At 40.3% G+C, this 19,195-nt stretch overlaps 1 protein-coding gene across 3 annotated transcripts in view; it reads right to left on the bottom strand.

Moving 5' to 3' along the window:
- Srbd1 (S1 RNA binding domain 1) overlaps positions 1-19,195 on the bottom strand; it is a 179,327-nt gene that overhangs the window by 146,817 nt on the left and 13,315 nt on the right. For all 3 annotated transcript variants that reach the window (XM_048416098.3, XM_048416099.3, XM_048416097.3), the window contains 5 exons: positions 12,264-12,430; positions 9,983-10,100; positions 8,851-8,989; positions 3,063-3,159; positions 565-700 (listed from right to left, as the gene is read on the bottom strand). In XM_048416098.3, the coding sequence (XP_048272055.3) occupies positions 565-700; positions 3,063-3,159; positions 8,851-8,989; positions 9,983-10,100; positions 12,264-12,430 (657 nt within the window). The remainder of the gene's footprint in view (positions 1-564; positions 701-3,062; positions 3,160-8,850; positions 8,990-9,982; positions 10,101-12,263; positions 12,431-19,195) is intronic.

Below are 19,195 nucleotides of genomic sequence, written 5' to 3'. Positions count from 1 at the left end.
ATTTTCCTGAAGTTTAGAGGGTAAAACAGGCGCACTGATCAGCCTTACAGGCCAGGCAGTGGTGACACACACCTTTAATCTCAGTAGCCACACGAATTTACCATAGAAACCAGGCAGTAGGGGTGCACACCTTTAATCCCAGCACTAGAGGGAAATATAAAACAGGAGAGGACAGCTCTCTCTCAGTCACGCAGTCTCATTCTGAGATACCTGGAGGCAGGATCGTCATTTCAGATTGAGGTAGAGGTAAGAGTCAGTGGCTGGCTGTTTTGCTTTTCTGACCTTCAGGTTGAACCCTAATTTCTGTCTCTGGGTTTTTATTAATCGTGCTTCAGACCTCACCAGACAGATGCAAGTGATGTGGGTTGTCACACTGTCAGCTCTAGAAAGAATTTCCAGTGTCACTGACTTCTCAGGGTCTTCAGTTCTCCATTTGTGAAGTCAGAAAATATAATATTTTTACAAGTTTTATATAAACTAGTAAAATAATTGGCATAAAACATCTAAATTTTTAATAAAAGTATTATCATTATTACTACTATCGGAGGCAGTGTTCTTATTTACCTGGTGATGGTGGATGTTCCTTATGTTGCAGGAAAAGTTCTGGTAAAGTTGAAACTTACCAACATCTTTCTCATTTACTTTCTTTGAGGATACTTTTGCAAGAGATGACTGGATACAAATGTATCTATGTTGGCACCTGATCAGATATACAAATATTAAAAAAAAAAACATTTATGTGTGCCTTACATTTTATAAGTTTATATGAAATGAAGGAAAGAAAAATGAAATTTGGCTAATGATGCCCAAGTAAGAAACTGGCATTACTATCCCATTCAAAGGGCTCTGCCAGACTGCACCTTCAATCTCAACACAGGGGAACTGTATGAGTTAGAGGTCAGACTGGTCTACATAGCAAGTTCCAGGGCAGCTAGGACTACACAGGGAAATCCTGTCTCAAAACAAACAATCATACTAGCATATACCCTGAAGATCAATCTATGCATCAAAACAAACCATCCAAAATGCCTGAGTTCAGATAATATCTGTGAACACAAAATACTGAAATGACTGGTAGGAATCAAACCAATCATCTAGTCACACTGCTCTAGTCAGTTAGGGAGTCACTGTCAACGGAAAAATAAGAAGGGCAAAGGAGTACCAGAACAATATGGGCAACTGGAACACTGGGTTAAGCAGTGGTTCTCAACCCTTTTGGAGCTACATATTAGATATTCATATTACAACTCACATCAGGTATCAAATGGTTGGGGTCACCACAACATGAGGAACTGCATTAAATGGTTGCAGAATTAGAAAGGTTGAGAGCCACTGGGCCAGAGAGATGGCTCAGCTGTTAAATGGTAGGCTTACAACCAAAACTATAAAACTGGCCCATAAACAGAAAGGAAGAAAGAGAGAGGGACGATGGGAGGGAGGGAGAATGAAAAAGTGGGGGGGAGAAAGTGACTTTAAATCAATGTCTGTCATAGCCAGAACATGGAAACAAGCTAAATGTCCCTCGACCAAAGAATGGATAAGGAAATGTGATACATTCACACAATACATAGCAGAACAAAATAACATCTTGAATTTCGCAGGAAAATGGATGGAGCTAGAAAACATCATTTTGAGTGAGGTAACCCAGACACAGAAAGACAATTATCACATGTACTCACTCTTAAGTGGTTTTTAAACATAAATCAAGAAAACCAGCTCACAAATCACAATCCCAGAGAACCTAGACAACAATGAGGACCCTAAGAGAGACATACATAGATTTAATCTACATGAAAAGTAGAAAAATACAAGATCTCCTGAGTAAATTTGGAGCATGGGGACCTTGGGAGAAGGAGAGGGGAGCAGAGAAAAATGTAGAGCTCAATAAAAATCAGTTAAAAAAGAAAAAAAGGCAGTGTCTGTCTTTGTACCACTGCCCTAACCCTCTGTCTCAGTATCCTGCCTCTGCCTCCCCAGTGCTAGGATTAAAGGCTCTTTTATAGGAGATCAAAACTGTAATCCCAAGTAAGCTCTGACAAAACACTCCAACCTCCTAAAACTACACTGTGATGCCACAGCCAAGCTGTCCTCTCCAAGAGCTCAAATGCACTTTGGATCAGTATTTTCATCCATACCTGGCACCAAACATTGTCAAGGCAACCCAACACAGACATAATGATTGGTTTATCAATTTAGCTGGATTTAGAACACCCAAGAGATTAGTGAGGCACGCCGAGGACACTGGCATGCCTGTGACGGTACTGTCAAAGGGAAAGGACTGGGAAAGACTCACCATCCCATGACGGAAGATGGATTCCACACAGGTGGTTGAATAAAGGGGAAAAGGAAGAAAGCCAGCTAGCACTGCTGCCATCATGTGAACTGCTCAGCTCTACCACACCCACTTACCATGATGGCCTGAGCCCTCTGAAGCCATGAGCCAAAGTAAAACTTTCCTCCATTAAGTTGTTTACATCAGGCATCTCACCACAGTGACACAAGACCAACTAACAGAACAGTAAATCCCAGAAAAAAAAAAAAACAAACTGAGCACGCATAACAAAAGCAATGCTACCTGCTCCAAAGGAACACAAACCCCTCTCAAATAACATCCTGTCGAGCACGGGTTAAACTGTATTCATCAGAGCCTCCACTGGATTATCTGAGGATCAGAGTTCCAGGCCCTCTTACCATAATCCAATTAAAACAACTTTAACTGGGCTGGGCAGATGGCTCAGCAGTTAAGAGCACCAGCTGCTCTTCCAGAGGACCAGGGTTCAATTCCCAGCACCCACATGGCAGCTCACAACTGTCTGTGACTCCAGTTCCAGGGGACCTGACACCCATGGCAAAACATTACCAATGTAGTTAAATTTAAAAATTAAAAACAAAAACAACTTTAACGATTTTACACATTATGGTTTTACTGTCTGAGCAAATTTAGTTTAAAAAGGAAAAGCCTGAAGACCAGTTTTAAATGAACACTGGGTTAGCACTAACCATGGGACCTTAATAGCGTGAATCCCACAAAACAGAAAGTGCCCCCACAAAAAAATACTTACAAGTCCCGAATGAAGTTAAGCGTGTCCTTGTCTTTAGCAATCATGTCTGCTAAAATGTGTTGTATTCCTGTCTCAATATCCTTGAGTTCGGAGAGGCCTTTAGGAGGGTAGAAGGAGACCAGAAGCAGAAAGTATAAGATTGGCTGTAAGGTCTATAATTAGACATATTAAATTAAATTCCAGTTAATATAAAAACTTAAATTAACAAACTTAGGAAAGAAAATACCATGGGAGTGACTCACTTGCACCCAAAGCAGCACAGCTCTAGATGCAATATGTAGGGCCTTTCCTAACACTGCGCTGGTAAGCACAGAGCTGGTCGGCTCTTGGCTCTACCACTTACCAATTCTGGGACCTGGAAGAGGTTAATTTGCATTCTCTGCCTCAGTTTCCCTTAATTATTGAGTAATCATTACTTCCCTCATCTAGTTACAAAGATTAAATGTTGTAAGAAACATGTATGCATCAATCACAACCCAAGATAAGAAATTTTATGGGTTACAAAAATTTGTCCTTTCAAGCAATTTTATTAACATTGATATTTTAGCATGAGGCATTTCCAGGTTGTAAGTGATCCATTTCAATTTCTCATATTTCATAAAGACAGTCCCAGACATTCGTCTTCACGGAGAAACGTCTACAGGCAGTCCGTGAAATAGCTGCAAGCACTTTCCACTGGCTAAGCAATAGCACCAATTTAAACACAGTGCGGCCCCTGGGGTATCAACGCAGACAAGAGAGTATTTGCATTGTGTTCTTTCATTTCTCTTGTCTTCATTGTTTCATTTGAATTATGCTGTTGCGGATTTACATCAAGGCTTGAATTACAGAAGCACTAAATGCCATAAGTATGTTTTTTTGGGATCACAGTTTTCATGAGTAAAAGAGAAAACATGACAAACTTATTCTAGCATATTTAATAAAGACAAAAATACCTATTTGGTTGAGTTATAAAAATTTATGGTAATACTGAAGTAGTACTTACTTTAAAGAAACATGAATTGAAATTACTAAGAATTCTACTTACACTTTAGAAGACTTTCTATATGAGGAAGAATTTAGTGACAAATTACTTCTATAATATGGAAACCTGCATATGCTAAGAATTTAGAATGGTTGTAGCATACAATATGAATTCATACATTACTATTCTCCCTGGATGGATACTGAGCTAAGAAAACTCTTCACTCTGCACTAACACCTAGAGCCTATAGTGATATTTCATTTATGTTTTAATAAATAAAACTTGCCTAAAGATCAGAAGGGCAAAGCTAAGTCACTAGAAGTCAGGCACTGGTGGTACACACCTTTAATCCCAAGATTTGAGAGGCAGAGACAAACAGATTTCTGTGAGTTCAAGGCCACCATGGGCTACAAAAACTCAATGCAGAAACAAATCCAGGTGGTGACGGCTCACACTTTAATCCCAGTACTAGGGAGCCATGCCCTGGGAAATATTAAACAGAAGGAGAGGCTCTGTTGGCTAGTCCTCTCAGTCTGTGGTCACGCAGCCTTGGGAGAGGTAAGACTTCTCTAATGGCTTGGCTGTTTTGCTTTTCTGGTTTTGGGGTCTGGGTTTTATTACTCGTGTGACAGGAGCCCCAAGCACCTCCGAGTACCATTACACAGAGAAGACACCACCAGGGCAACAGCTCAGTAGTACAAGCGGTCTACAGGGAAATACTACTGAAGGCAGTGAACCGAAACAAAGGGCAAGTCTGCTGCAACAGAAGGGCCTTGCCACGGAGAAGAGCACCCCTAGAAAGTCTCACACACGCAGCGAATCTTCATAATTAAAATTACCATAGTCTAAGGACTGTCCTTGGGTCAAAGCTGCAGGTTCTTAGATGACAGGAGCAATGCAGATGACCGACAAAAGCTTTGTATAACCACTGCTAGGAAGAGTGCATCTTACCTCTCTGGAGCAGCGGCTCTCAGAGGAAGGCAGAAATTATAAGTCATCTGGGCAGTCTTTCCTACTGTATGCCTATCTGCTCTAGCCAAAAAGACTGGAAACACTGTCCACATGTCTGAAAAAGCCCCACTCCCAGTTGTGCTTTTAAGCTGACTACAGGCTTCAAGGTGAGCATCTCAAGACAAAAAAGGAACAAAGAAGGAACAGTGAACCAGAAAAATCAAATAATAAAATCTATACAGTAACAGGATGAGACGTTTTGGAATAACAACTGTGACTACAAAAAATTTAAAAAGCCAGCATTTCTTTCATCTGTACTTAGGCCTTCACAGTACCAGCACCATCAGGCCCTTCAACACAGAGATGCTTGAATCCCAGGACAATGCCCATCTGTGGTACAGTATAGATCTTCATTCAGATCAAGTTCTTAGTCTGCAGAAAGTAAAAAATGTCTACTACTAAGAGAGAAAAGAGAAAAAAAACACCAAAATATCTGGCTTTCAAAAATATTTCTCTGAAGAATAATGGGCATTAATAAAGTATTTCTTTTTTAAAAAAAAACATGGCAATAGAATTGAGAGTGATCATGTATATGTGTAGAACATGAAGAGTGAGGGGGAAGTGAGAAGGAAGAAACATTTCAAACAAAATTTAAAAAGCAGCATGTGGTGGTTTGAAAGAGAATGTTCCCATGGCATCTGAACTCTTGGTCCCCAGCTAGTGGCCTTGCTAGAAGAAGTACTCACTGGGACAGGCTTTGAGTGTTTACAGCCTCATCCTACACTCAGTTTGCTCTGTGCGTCATACCTGTGGTTGAAGATGTGAGCTCTGGTCTTACTGAAGTTGTCTAGCCATAAAAGACTCTCATCCCTTTGGAACTGCAAGCTAAAACAAACTCTCTTTCCCAGAAGTTGTTTTGATCATAGTGTTTATAATAGCAACAGAAAAGTACTAACACAGTACATAGTTATTTGAACTATGCGTAATTCTCTGTATTTGAGATTAGATAAAACTAAGAGAAAGTCCCACCCGGCTGTGTCTGTAAGAACCACAGAAACAGCCGGGCAGTGGTGGCACACACCTTTAATCCCAGCGCTCGGGAGGCAGAGGCAGGCAAATCTCTGTGAGTTCGAGGCCAGCCTGGTCTAGAGCCCTAGTTCAAGGACAGACTCCAAAGCTACAGAGAAACCCTGTCTTGAAAGGGGGGAAAAAAGAATTACAGTGACAAACCAATTATCACTATTTGTAAAATTAAATAATTTTTTTAAAAGGCTGTGGACAGGATAATTTCATCTGAGAAAAAGGACATGGGGAGCTAGAGAGAGCTTGTGGTTAAAAGCGCTTGCAACCCTTGCAAAGGACAAGAACTGAGGTCCCAGCACACATGTTGAAAGGCTCCTAAGCATCCGTTACTCCAGCTCCAGAGGATTCAATACCCTATTGTCTCCACAAGCACCTGCATTTATGTGTGCAGACACATACAAATAAAAATAAAATCATCTTTTAAAAAAGAGAGAGAGAGAGAGAGAGAGAACCACAGTGACAATGGTGGCCCTGAGCTAGTCACATGATCAGAAATGTCACTACCTGGTGTCAACCATCATGTATCCCATACATCATCATATGTGACAATTAAAAGGGATATGGAACAGGATTTATGTTTATGCTATAGAATAGTGCTGCTTTTAACTCTGGCCAGAGAAGAATCTTTGCAGTGGGCTGAAGCTCATAGAGACTCCTAACTAATCACAGCGTTGAGAGTAAGTGACTGTGGAGTGTGTCACCTTAAAAGGACCCCACAAATCCCAGAGAACAGGAAAGGGGGCAGAGAGGAAAGAGGGCTGTGAAATGTTGAGTCTGGGACATAACATGGCCACTGTACTCTTGAACTCACTGCTGTTATGGTTCCCTGCACAAGGTCAAGCCAAGAAGATCAGTCAATATTCCAGAAGGAGCAGTAACAGACACAGTAAGTTATATAACAACAAACCAAAAACAGCAACAAAAGTAAAAGGAGGGAACATGAGGGATGAAGATGGGATGAGCACACGCTGACGAGTTGCCAGGGCAGTGAGAAGAGGGAGGTGGGTGGAGATAGATGAACCTGTCAAAGAACAAAAAAACTTGTTTTAAGAGAAGTGGTTATCAAAGTCCTGTTTGACAGGAATGCAGTATACCTGGGAACCAAAGAGACCACTGTACCAAAGAAGACAGGATAACAGAAGGCAAAGAATCGGCCACAAGGAACAATAGGCAGAAATCTCTGCAGCTGTTCTCTGTGGTGGGCAGACCGCCCCTACCACCACAATGAATCTAAAGGCTGGACTACTCAGGCTCAGCTACAGTTAAAATATGAAATGCAATCAGCAGAAGGAAGGCCTGGGTCTGCAGGAGAAAAGGCATGCACAGGGACCTGGGTCTGGCCCCAGCACCCTTCCCAGAGAGTAAATGTGTAACTTAATGAAGCAACGTAGAGCAAATCGAAATTTAGAAACTAAATGTAAATCATTGAAAATACAACTACAAATAAGCATTAAAAATTAAACACATTTGGATTGTATTTATTTTAATCCATCTCTAACTTCAAATAATTCTTTCCATTACTATCCTTTCTCAAACAAATTAAAATGTACATGCTTCTGTGAACAGATAATTTGTATTTTACAGACACACATACTCAATTTTTAAAATCATAAATTCACATTTTCTGGAATATGACTGATATATTTCTCTATAATTATGGACATGGCATGGGTTTTGTTATCACAGACTGCCCCCTGTTGATGTGTGAGTCTCCCAATTTAAAGGATCAACAGAAAGTAAAAGAAAAACTAGAACTGGGATGGAGAAATACAGATTAGGGTTGGAGTTGACTTGCAGTTGTATGGGCTAAGTAAGCCTGGAAATCTAATGTACAGCATAAGGATTTCATTCATTATATAGCATATTAGCATTTGGCTAAGAAAATAAATTTTAGGTGCTCTTATCACCAAAAGAAGAAAAAAGTAAGCTGTGTCAGACAGTACACATATTAATTTCATTTCAGGTCAATTTTGTTTGACTACAAAAATTACTTAATTTTGCATATATTTCAAAACATTATACATCTTGATATATATAATTACTTAAACATAAAAGAATCTATGTTTTTTGAGAAATCTATAATTTCACTTTGAAGATGAGGCAAGAAAACTGCAAATTCTAGTACAGACTGAATAGTAAGCTTCCAAAAAGCAATAATCTTTTAGATCTTTTTCTTGTGCCCTGTCTCACTCTTTCTCACCCACAAAGGCCAGAATATATTTGGAAGCAAATTTTAGACAAAGTCTCCTTATTACTTAGAAAGAGAAACATAAGAACAGGCTCCATTTTGTACTTTGTGCATGCCAGGCATATTAAAATTCTTTCTGAAGAGATCTGAGTTACATGGTTTTTTTTTTAAAAAAAAATCAGAAATAAAACAAAAGCTTTGAAAGATAATGAGAATCTTTATAATCTTGGGATATGGAGAGGTTTCATTTAAAGGTAAAATGTCAATTATCTTAAAAGATTAATAAATTAATAATAAAACCAAGACCTTCTGTTGACCAAAGATGACATTAAGAAGGACCAAGTAGGAACTGGGGAAATGTGTGTTGTGAGAATATACTTGGAAATGCAGAAAGAAAATGGCAGAGGCATGACAGCTAAGTGACTAGAGTGGGGAGGTCATCGGAAGCAAAAGGCTGGGCGACTTGTCTGTCAGAATCACCTGCTCTTTCCCTGCTGTTACTAGACATCCATATGACCATTAGTGAAGATGGGTTTAATGTAAATGTGTGCATTCTAAAAGCTAAGCATCAGCAGGGCAGACGCCTTGTAGGGAGCCAGTACCTTTAACACCAGGCTTGACGTAAGACAACAGGTTGAGCTGTCCCGGGTTTTCCAGCAGTATCCGCGCTGCTCCTTCTAGTCCCAGCTGTTTCGCTCTCTGGGCTTTGGTGCCTTTGCTCCCCGTTTTATATGGAGCAGACTAGAAAGGAAAAGGTAGAGAATATATAATGGCAGTCTGTTTTCAAAGCTAAAATTAAAACAAGGCTACAGGGCTAGAGGACATGCTGAGAACGACACAGACACCCTTCTCTCTGCTCTGCCCTCTCCCCTCAGAGATGAACTCAGATTACAGGAGTGTTATGTGTCAGAATTATCTTTGTAATTTTCTATGTTCTTAATTAGTTCTTTGCTTGGATTTACTCATCTAAAAACCTCCTCATCTGGATGTCAAGTTGAATTACCCTTCACTCACTCACCAAGCCTTCTTCCTCCTGATCCGCACACCAAAACCTTCAGATTCTCTTCATAGTTGCCCAGTGGTTAACCCTGACAAGCTCATGAATTCTTGCCGGCTCATAGCTTCTAATAGAAGCCAACCACAGAACCCATAAGGGCCTGGCCTCTGTGCTCAGCAAGTTCCCAATGGAGAATGGTGTGGTGCTTCCACACAACCTCTGTACTGCTTCCTGTCAACACCAGTCACCTCTAGATAACTCAGATTTGTTAGCATACGTTATTTAGGGGAGAGTACATTTTTAAAGTATGTACCTGTTCAATACAGACAATGTTCTTCAGATATTTTCTATCCATGGTTGACTGAGCACACAGACGTGAAACCAACAAGCAATTATGGTGGCAGCTGTGCCAACTACAGGCTGCAGAACGCATGTCTTAATCTCCGGCTGTGCCATCTCCTTTGCATTCTATGCTTTAACAACCTGTTCTACTTCCTTATCTGACAAGAAATTCCTTGAGGGCAAGAACTGTTTACTACCGTATGTGTAAACCCAAGTTCCTCGCACAGATGAAAAGGTATTCAGTAAATATATATTGACTAAAGGACAAAAACCCTGATGAATTAAGTAACAGTGGCCAATGGCATTAGCTTTTTATGGCGTGTTCTCCCTCGGTGGTAAAAAGATCCCCAAGTCATACATAATTATGCATTACATTAAAAGATAAAGTTTCTTACCACATGTTCTAGTTCTTCAAATGTTTTACAGTTCAACAAGGCTTTTAGCAAGCAGTCAGACATCTTCCCCTCCTTCTTAATTTTCTGGATTGTACTATGAACCTTCTTTGCAACCGCCCTGAAATTAAAAACTTATATAATATATATGACCTACATGTCCGACCTTTCTTCTCAAGGCTATCTCACACTTCAGGAAAGGCACAGGGCAAGTAAAACAAAAGGAACACAAAACTGCTTTGTCTTTGACTCTGACAGACAGGAACTTCACCCCAAATACTTTAGCCTGCAGTTCCAAGAGAGAATAATATATAAATCACAATAAAAGTGTCAGTATCAGGGAGTTAGTCCTGACCTATCACTTTGCTCCTCCTGGCAGACCTGAAGCCTTTTAAGGTTTCAGCAGCAGTGCTGAGGAAGGCCTCTGTGGAGTCTCACCAGAACACAGGTAGCTGTGAGATGCAGTCTCTTCTAGTTGAAGCAATGTTCCAGGCTTTCCTGGATTCTAAAAGCCTCATACTTTGAAATATTCCCTACCAGTTACTTTGTAGTGTCTTCAAGCCTTTGAGGGCTCCTGTGATGCTGTGATGTTACCTTACAGTTAACCTGAGGCCTCCTGGCAGGAATATCATCCAAGTAATATTATACTTTATACTGCATCTCATTGAGAGACAAAATATCTTAGTGTAGCCTTCTACTAACGGAATGTAACCTAGGAAGAGGATACTTGTGGTTTTTGATATAAGCATCTTTTTTCCCTTTGTAACTGATACACACTTTGTGTAGGGATATTTTGAGACCATTCCTCACCAAACCTCTGATGTATTCACTGATTTATTCTTATCACTATAGACTTCTGGCTTATTTTTTATTTAGTGGTTATAATTCACCATTGTAACATATTTACTGTTCAAATTATCCTTGGCTTGGCCAGAAGTAACCCTTTCAAGCTGACTGCTATATGTTTTTGACTTGTTCCTCTTACTCTCTGAGTACTTCTTTATTCTCTAAAACAAGATATCCCAGCTCACCTTTTACTTTCCTCCTAGGCACTGAAATCCTAAGGCTGCTGCCTGGACATCTATTTGACTATTAGATGTGCTCACTGGTACTGGAGCAATATTGCTTAGAATGGGTACACTTAGCACACATAACTGGTTCTTAAATACTATTTTCCACTGACAAAAAACTGGGACCCATGCAGAAGAGCTGAATCTGGAAATCAATACAGATGAATCAATACACAGCTGGGGCAAGAGGAATGGCAGGCCCAGCAGGTCATTTAATTTTCAATCAATTTTTTTCACTGTGAATGTATAATCCTGCTGTGTATGTCATACTCACCATCTTATTTCATTACCCGTTCTTTCTGTTTGTTTATTTGTTTGTTTGTTTGTTTTTTGAGACAGGGTTTCTCTGCATAGCTTTGGAGCCTGTCCTAGAACTCACTCTAGCCCAGGCTGGCCTCGAACTTACAGAGATCCATCTGCTTCTACCTCCGAGTGCTGGGATGAAAGGCGTGCACCACCATCGCCTGCCTCATTACCTGTTCTTATTTACAAAACCTGCCTAGCAGTGGTATTGGTAGCGTGAAGGAGTTGAGTACCAATACGCATACATTAACCCTAGGCTCTTGACTTCAAATTCCTGCTGCCTCGATTTCCCTACAATAGTAGACTGTAACCTGGAACTATGAGCAAAATAAGCCTTCTCTCCCTTAAGTTGCTTTTGTTAGAGTATTTATCACAGCAGTAGAAGAAGAAACCAAGACAATATCTTTTCCTAAAGAAACACTGGCAGCACCATAGAGTATCATTTTCCTTCATGATCACATGGCTGACTGGGAGCAGCATCGTAAGAGTCACTGTAGCATCTTGTCAGCCCAGGATTAAAAACAAAAAAAAGGTAATATTCAAAGTAGAGTTTCTATTGAATGCTTATGGTTTTGATTATCATGAAGATGCAAAATTAAGTCACTCTACAATAGATTAAAGACCATCTATACTGGCAAGAACTCTCTATTTGGGGACTGCAGAGTGCTAAGATTCTGCCACAATAGTCAATCATTTCAACGTGTCCCATGAATTCACGTCCAACTCCATGGCCTAACTAAGAAAACAAAGCTGACTACTCTGACAAAAGAGGTCTGCACTTAGATGACAACAATTAATAAAAACAAAGCACTGGGACCGCGAAAACAGAAACTGACTTCCCCTTGTCTGCCCTCATGTGCTCGGAGCCTCGGTCTCCTACGTAAGAGCCACCACTCCCTCAGGTTTCTTACCGTAGCTCATCTAGGGTTTGGCGAACTTCTCTCAAGGAATCAGCATCGAGGTTATTAACAAGCTCTTTTCGATAGCGTATGATGAAGGGAATTGTATTGTCATCATTAAAGAGGCGTATGATATTGGCACAAACCCAAAGTTCAATATTAGTTCTCTCAGACAAAACCTGCAAAGAAAGAAAAAGTGATTCAAAATCCTATGGCCTATAATCCCAAAACTTTGAAGGCTGAGAAAGGAGGACTACCAGAAGTTTGAGGCCAGCCTGAGCCATGAAGTAAGATCCTATTCAAAATCATCATCATCAGATGAATAGGCCAAAACATACGATAGAACTGTTTACAAAACTACAGACGCAGTAAATGGCTGAACCCCAGAGACCACACAGATACCTCACTTCCTAGTCATCTTGAATACTGATCCTAAATCTCAGCAGTCATTCTAAGAAATGAATATCAGATCTCTGGTGAAGACATTAAATTCATATCTCCAGGCATAGCTCTTCTCCACATTGCCACCAAACCCATGGCCAATTATTTAAGACAGTATCCCAGAAACCTAATGGGTATCTCAACCTTGCATTTGTAAAGTCATTCTCCTCTCAAACCTACTCACCCTCCACCTTTCCTCATGTGCTATCTATTCAAATAGTAATTCAAACTAGAAAAGTCATCCACCTCCAAATCTTAAGTCTCATTCATTATAAGAACAGTACACAAAAGTTACAAACTACTTATTCATTTTCTCCCACCCCACAGCACAGTCTCATTCTAGCCCACAACAATGAGACAGTCTTAATTGTTCTCCCTGCAGACACTCCAGTCCATCTATTCCTATCTCCATAAGGAGCATGGTGAATACTCCTTTCAAAATGTATATTAGATCATGTCATTTGACTGGCCAAAACCATCACTGATGTTCCAAAGCACCTAGAATACAAACTCTACTGTTGGACAGTTAAACAGGAATCCGTAGCTTTGGAAGGTACTGAGAGCAGATCCTTCCCTCATAAAGCTATGGACCCACCTCCCATTTACCTGGTAATCACAACTTTCCCTCTTTAGGTTTCCTAGCCAAAAGAATGGAATACCTCTGACCCTGGAAGATAAGATAGTCTGATCTGCTCCAAGGATTAGACCATTGCATTTAATTGTTTCTTCCCTGAGAAGTTAATCTCAGCTGGCCCTATCAATCATCTGCAGGAATCTACTCCCCACACCCCAGAAAAGCTGATTTATCTGAAAACATGGAAAGGGAGTATATAATTAGTTCCTTAGTAAGAAAATGTATTTACCCTTCTCAAAGCCCCTACCCTGATGTACTAACTTCCAGATCCTCACCGTTAAGCATTTTTGAGTTCTAAAAATCATTTGTCTTTTTCCAAAAACCTAAGCATACTTATCAAGTCAAGGCATGTCTCCTTGATATGCTGGGCTACTCACCACATTCTTTAGTCATGAACTCCTTGCCAACTTTCATTGTTGAACATGATGGTTTTCTTAGACCCTAACTCAAAAGACATCTTAGGTCATACTAATCCAATGATAATCAAGACAGTCCCAGGAGTTGCTGGATGCTTACACTGCATGAAGATGTGTCTATGTTTTGATTACCTGTGTAAGGTACCTAATTGGTTTAATAAAAAGCTGAACGAACAATAGCTAGACAGGAAAGGCTAGGCAAGACTTCCAGACAGAGAGGAATTCAGAGGATGAATCTAGGCAAGAGGATTTCACCAGCCAGACATAGGGGGAGCTAGTCACAGAGAAAGATGGAGAGGTAAAGAACCATATGGCAAAACACAAATTACTAAAGATGGGTTAATTTAAGTTATAACAGCTAGTTGGGAACAAGTCTAAGCTAAGGCCAAGATTTCATAAATAATAAGTCACCATGTCCAAAGAAAGGCTGACAAGAAAGACCTGCTATATGCAGAAAAAAAAATTCAGTGGTAAGTGCTTGCCCAATATACTTAAGACCCTGGTACAATTCTCAGCTTCACACACACACACACCAAAAAAAAAATAAAATAAATTAATAAATAAAAATCAATCATCTTTCCAAAAAAAAAACTAACTGGAAAAGAAGCCTGTCCACATCTGACCTCTCCTTGTCCCAGCTCAACTGCTGAGTCAACCTGTACCGCTACACTCTGAGAGTCCAGGGCTTCTGGGGACTACAGCAGTACAGTCTCTAGTTCTCAAGGGAAAAGCACAGGCATCATCTACATCCTTGCAAAGTATTGGTCCCACCTAAAATACACTGAATCAGAAACTCTAGGGTAAGCCCTGACCATCCTGCACCTTAGGAAGAATGAGGCAAACAACAAGAACAAAGCAGAGAGAAACCCTGTAGAACATGGAATGCAGAGCAGGGAACTGTAGTCTTTACTTAGAAAATTCTCACATTAATTTCTTACCTATGTATGTGCTTACTTGTTTACTTAGGTAAAGTGGATATGCATTTACTAAGGAAAATCAGAAAGAATTGCAGAAAGGGAGGGATCAGGGAGGACTACCCTAACTACTCTAATACTGACTTTTAATTTGGGACTGCTGCTTTATGCTGACACCTCTATAAGGTTTACTATGTTCTGACTGCTTACATTCAGCATTGACTCACTTAAAATATGAGATAGATTAATATTAGTCTCATTTTAGACATACAAAAAACTTGAGTCCAAGAAGTTAATTGCCCCAAGTCCCACTAGCCATATTCCTCTTCAAAAATTCAACTTGTATGCAAAGCAAAGGATTTATCAGGCAAAGGTACAAAGTTCTTAAACTGTCTCTGCTCTCCTGAGCAGGTAAGACACAGTGCCTGTACACTGCCCTCAAACTGTCGGAAACATCCAGCAAGATGCCTTTTCCCCAGTGTCCCAAGGGTGCTACTGGGGAAAAGCCCGTCTCCTCTGTTAAAGAGAAGACATCTGGGCATCAGTAAATCCACCACAGCTGTCATCATCCTGCAACATCTGCACTTTAAAAGAGTTAACATCAAGCCGGGTAGTGGTGGCGCATGTCTTTAATCTCAGCACTGGGGAGGCAGAGGCAGGCGAATCTCTGTGAGTTCGAGGCCAGCCTGGTCTATAAGAGCTAGTTCCAGGACAGGCGCAAAAGCTACAAAGAAACCCTGTCTCAAAAAGACAAAAAGAGTTAACATCAAATTCAATGGCTCACTAATAAGTAAAAATGAGAGAATTTTCTCTTCAGAATCACCCCCAAGCCAGCAACTTGAACAGCTCCCTTCTGAAAAGCTGCTGGTTCCAACTGCTCCCCACCTGACCCAGAGAGTTGATTATGTCACTATGTCACACTGCTTATGTAAAGATGGGAGTGGGGACAGCTAATATACACTGCCAGAAATCAGAAAATTTACAGATGTTACAGGAGAGGAGGGGTGATTGAAGACAGGTATGAGGGGGATTCTATTGTTTACAACCTAGAAGTAGCTTGGTTATACTTTTGAACATCCTGGGCAACCTCATATGGAATACATCAAAGTTTGTTGATGGTGAAGTCTATAACAAATACTACCAACTTGATTATAACAAAAAAAAAAAAAAACCAATACTTTAACCTTTAACCTCTCCCAGAGAAAATGGGCTCCATCTATCAAGAACTACTGTACCTCCTATTAATGCAGAATGGCAGTGAGGTCGCCAGCTTAGAGACACTGGCTCCCTTTCCATGCCACTTCCTTTCCTATTTTGTCTTCATCTTCACACACATCATCTCTTATCAGCTCTTGAAACCAAGAGTAAAGCTTACAGAAAGGGGTTGTTTGCATTCCTCCTAATAGATGCACAGAGCACGGCACCTACCTAGGCTCATCCTCAAAATAAAGAAACTGTATCACGGCAGTCATAATTTTGGCACAATTTAATTCTTCCAACAACTGACTATGCTGGTCACTTTTTCAGCTCTTATTCATGTACAAGTGTGGGACCTAAGGGGATTTAAACAAAAACAAGTTTCCCATGGCAACCATATATTCACAATTTAGGAGACAGATGAAAATGCTCAAGAGGGCAGTCAGTCCCTGGCAAGGAAATAGACACAAACTGTGTTCGAAGACTCAAGTCTAAACACTAATCAAGTATATGCTACGGGCTTACCCTCCTCACACAAGATGGTGAGATCCCTGAAAAGGCAGTGAAGTTTCCAGAGTTAAGACGCCCACCCTCAACAGAACAGAAGACAAAGGCATGATGGTGAGCAGAGCCTGGCTAACAGCCAAGGAGTGACTCCGCCTGCCAAAGTGTTCAACTGGTCCATAAAAACCTCACCCTCCGGACAAGGTGCTATTCAGTGTTTGCCCCCGAAACCTGGATATATATTTTGTGGAAGAAGGTATGTACATTAAAAACATTTCTTTCAGTCTGATCCGTATGTAAATATCCAAGACAGTGTCCCCAAATACACACACAGCCGACTCCCTTCTCACTTCCACGTTCCCAGCCCCTGCACTATTCTCAGCTACATTTGGAAGGAGCAATACAGTTTTAAGGCAAAACTATTTTCCCACAAAGTTTTTTTTATTTTTGTTTTTGTTTTTTGGTGTGGGGAGCTGAGATTCCTAAAGCATAGAAAAGAAAGTCCACATAGAAAATAAGAACTGCAAAGAGAGTTAAAAGTTAGAAAAAGGTTTGTTAGGCTAAATTAAAAAATAAATAAATAAATAAATAAATAAACATGTAAATTCCCATTTGGTTTCCCAGGCTTTAACAAAGCTGCCCATAGATGTTCCGCAGAGGTGAAATAACTCTAACAACTCCCTCCAAAACCACAGACAAGGACCTGAGATTCCCTGAGAACTGTCTGCAGCAGCAAGGGGACAAGGCCTCCACCCCAACCAAGAAGCTATCCGCAATTGATAACCATTAGCAAAGGAAAAATTCATTTTCTCCAATGGAGTCTCACTTGGCATATTAACTACACTACTAGGCCACATGCCCAAGAGGCATCAAAAAATAAGTCAGTGGTATTTCTGTGGACTTTCTGTCCCATTTTGCTTTGGGTAGTTTTTTGTTTTGTTTTGTTTTGTTTTTTGTCTTATTGGTCTTATGTATGTAGATTTTGGTTTCTGTTTTTGTGGTTTTGTGTTGAGGATGTGTTCGTCTGTTTCTTTTTGAGAGAGAAAGAAAAGCCGTGGAGCTGGGTGAGTTGGGGAGAAGAGAATAGTGGGATCAGAATGCATTGTATTTAAAATTTGTCTTCAACTAAAAATAAAACCACTTCCAACTAATAGGAGAGAAAACTGCTTCAAATGTAAAGGAAAAACTAGTATAGCTATAGCCTCCAAGTAGGCCAAAGCCATGAAATGAGTAAACACATTTCCAGCTGATACTGGAATGATACTGGAGGATGATGCTCGGCTTCTAATAAAGATTCCCTTACTTCTTTGCCTCTGCACTCACCCGGCAGCCAGGTACCTGTTTCTCACCATGCTTTACCCTATTCATTCCCAGCAATTAACCTTGCCATTCTCTTGGAGTGTATATTACAAAATGCCTTGTGTATGAAATCCTACCAACATTATAGAACTGGTTAGCAAACTCAAGAAAGTATCCCTAACAGAAAATACAAAGTTGCTACTCATGGTGGCTCACACCTATAATCCCAGCAATCAGAAATTTGGGACCAGGGCTACTTAGTAGAGTTCCAGGCCCACCTGGGCTATAGAATGAAACCCTACCTCAAAGAAACAAAAATATTTAAAATAAAAAGAACTTAAAGTCCACATTAACAGATTTCAGAACAAACTTTCTTCTCTCAAAATCTGGAATCAACTTTAGTGATACCTATCAGAGGAAAGATACAACCTATAAACTCCTATGCTAAGTTAGCTGCCAGTAATTGTACCTTTTAGATAGGTTCGGTTTAGCTATCGAGTATTGTAGTATTATACAAACAAGAATTCCTCTGTCCATTCTCCTGACTATAACAGATTTTTTTAGATTAGCCATTTCTTTTTTTCTAATGTACTATGATAATAAATATATATACTAGCATGCACAGTATGCAGCCTAGCTCACAAAGTAAACTATAAATAAATGGCAAACATTATTACCTACCAGCAATTTCAGACCTGTAAGCATATACCTGAGATTATATCAGGATGCGTGCATGCGTGCATGTATGCATGTATAAATCTTCACAAGAGTCCAGTCATCACTGAGGTTCATAACTTTACATTCTTTACACCTGTCTCTTGCCATACTACCTTAAAGGCACTTGATCTCATCTAAAGCTCAACTCCAGAGGACATCCTTTTAGGCAGCCTACTCAGATCATCCTCACAGAACCTCATCCCCACTCCCAGCACTCTAAATAAATAAATGTAAAATTATATCAAAAGGTTAAGTTTCTATCCCTTGTAATCTGGAGAAAAATAGCTAGGGTGGGGCAATATTCATGTCTTCTCCCATGATAAAGATGGGGAGGAGGACAGAAAGTAGAGTGTCCTATAGAAGGGAGGCCGTTCTTCACCATGAATGACCGACTATCATGTCTAAAAGACCAGAAACTTCACAAACTTTGAAACCCTCCTTTCTTTCTCCTGTACACTGTCAACTACTGGAGGTGGATCTACCCTGGCAAGAAATAAGCTTAACAGTGTTCAGAAAGGGTAAGGCAAGAAAACTGGGCACACCCATTGCCCCTGAAGTTCTAAACCAAGAATGGAGTTTAAAGAGTCTTCAGAGTGAATTCAATGCAGGCGGTCTATGACCTGCTCTGTGAAAGCATTGCCTTGCAGATCTGAACAACGCAGAGGAAGACAGAGAAAGCTACTTACACTGCTTCTCAATGACTCTGCAAGGCGCATTTCAGTAAAAAGTCAGAAAAAGCTATAGTGCAACATTCCAGATTCCTTAGTGTGCCAAAGAGGAAAAACATAAAGACTAACAACTACCAGTGACACTCTACAGGTG

The sequence above is a fragment of the Myodes glareolus genome, chromosome 6 (genome assembly GCF_982192425.1).
Source record: "Myodes glareolus chromosome 6, mMyoGla1.1, whole genome shotgun sequence".
Lineage (NCBI taxonomy): Eukaryota > Metazoa > Chordata > Mammalia > Rodentia > Cricetidae > Myodes > Myodes glareolus.
The sequence above is the reverse complement of the archived record's forward strand: the minus strand, read 5'-3'. Positions and strand labels throughout refer to the sequence as shown.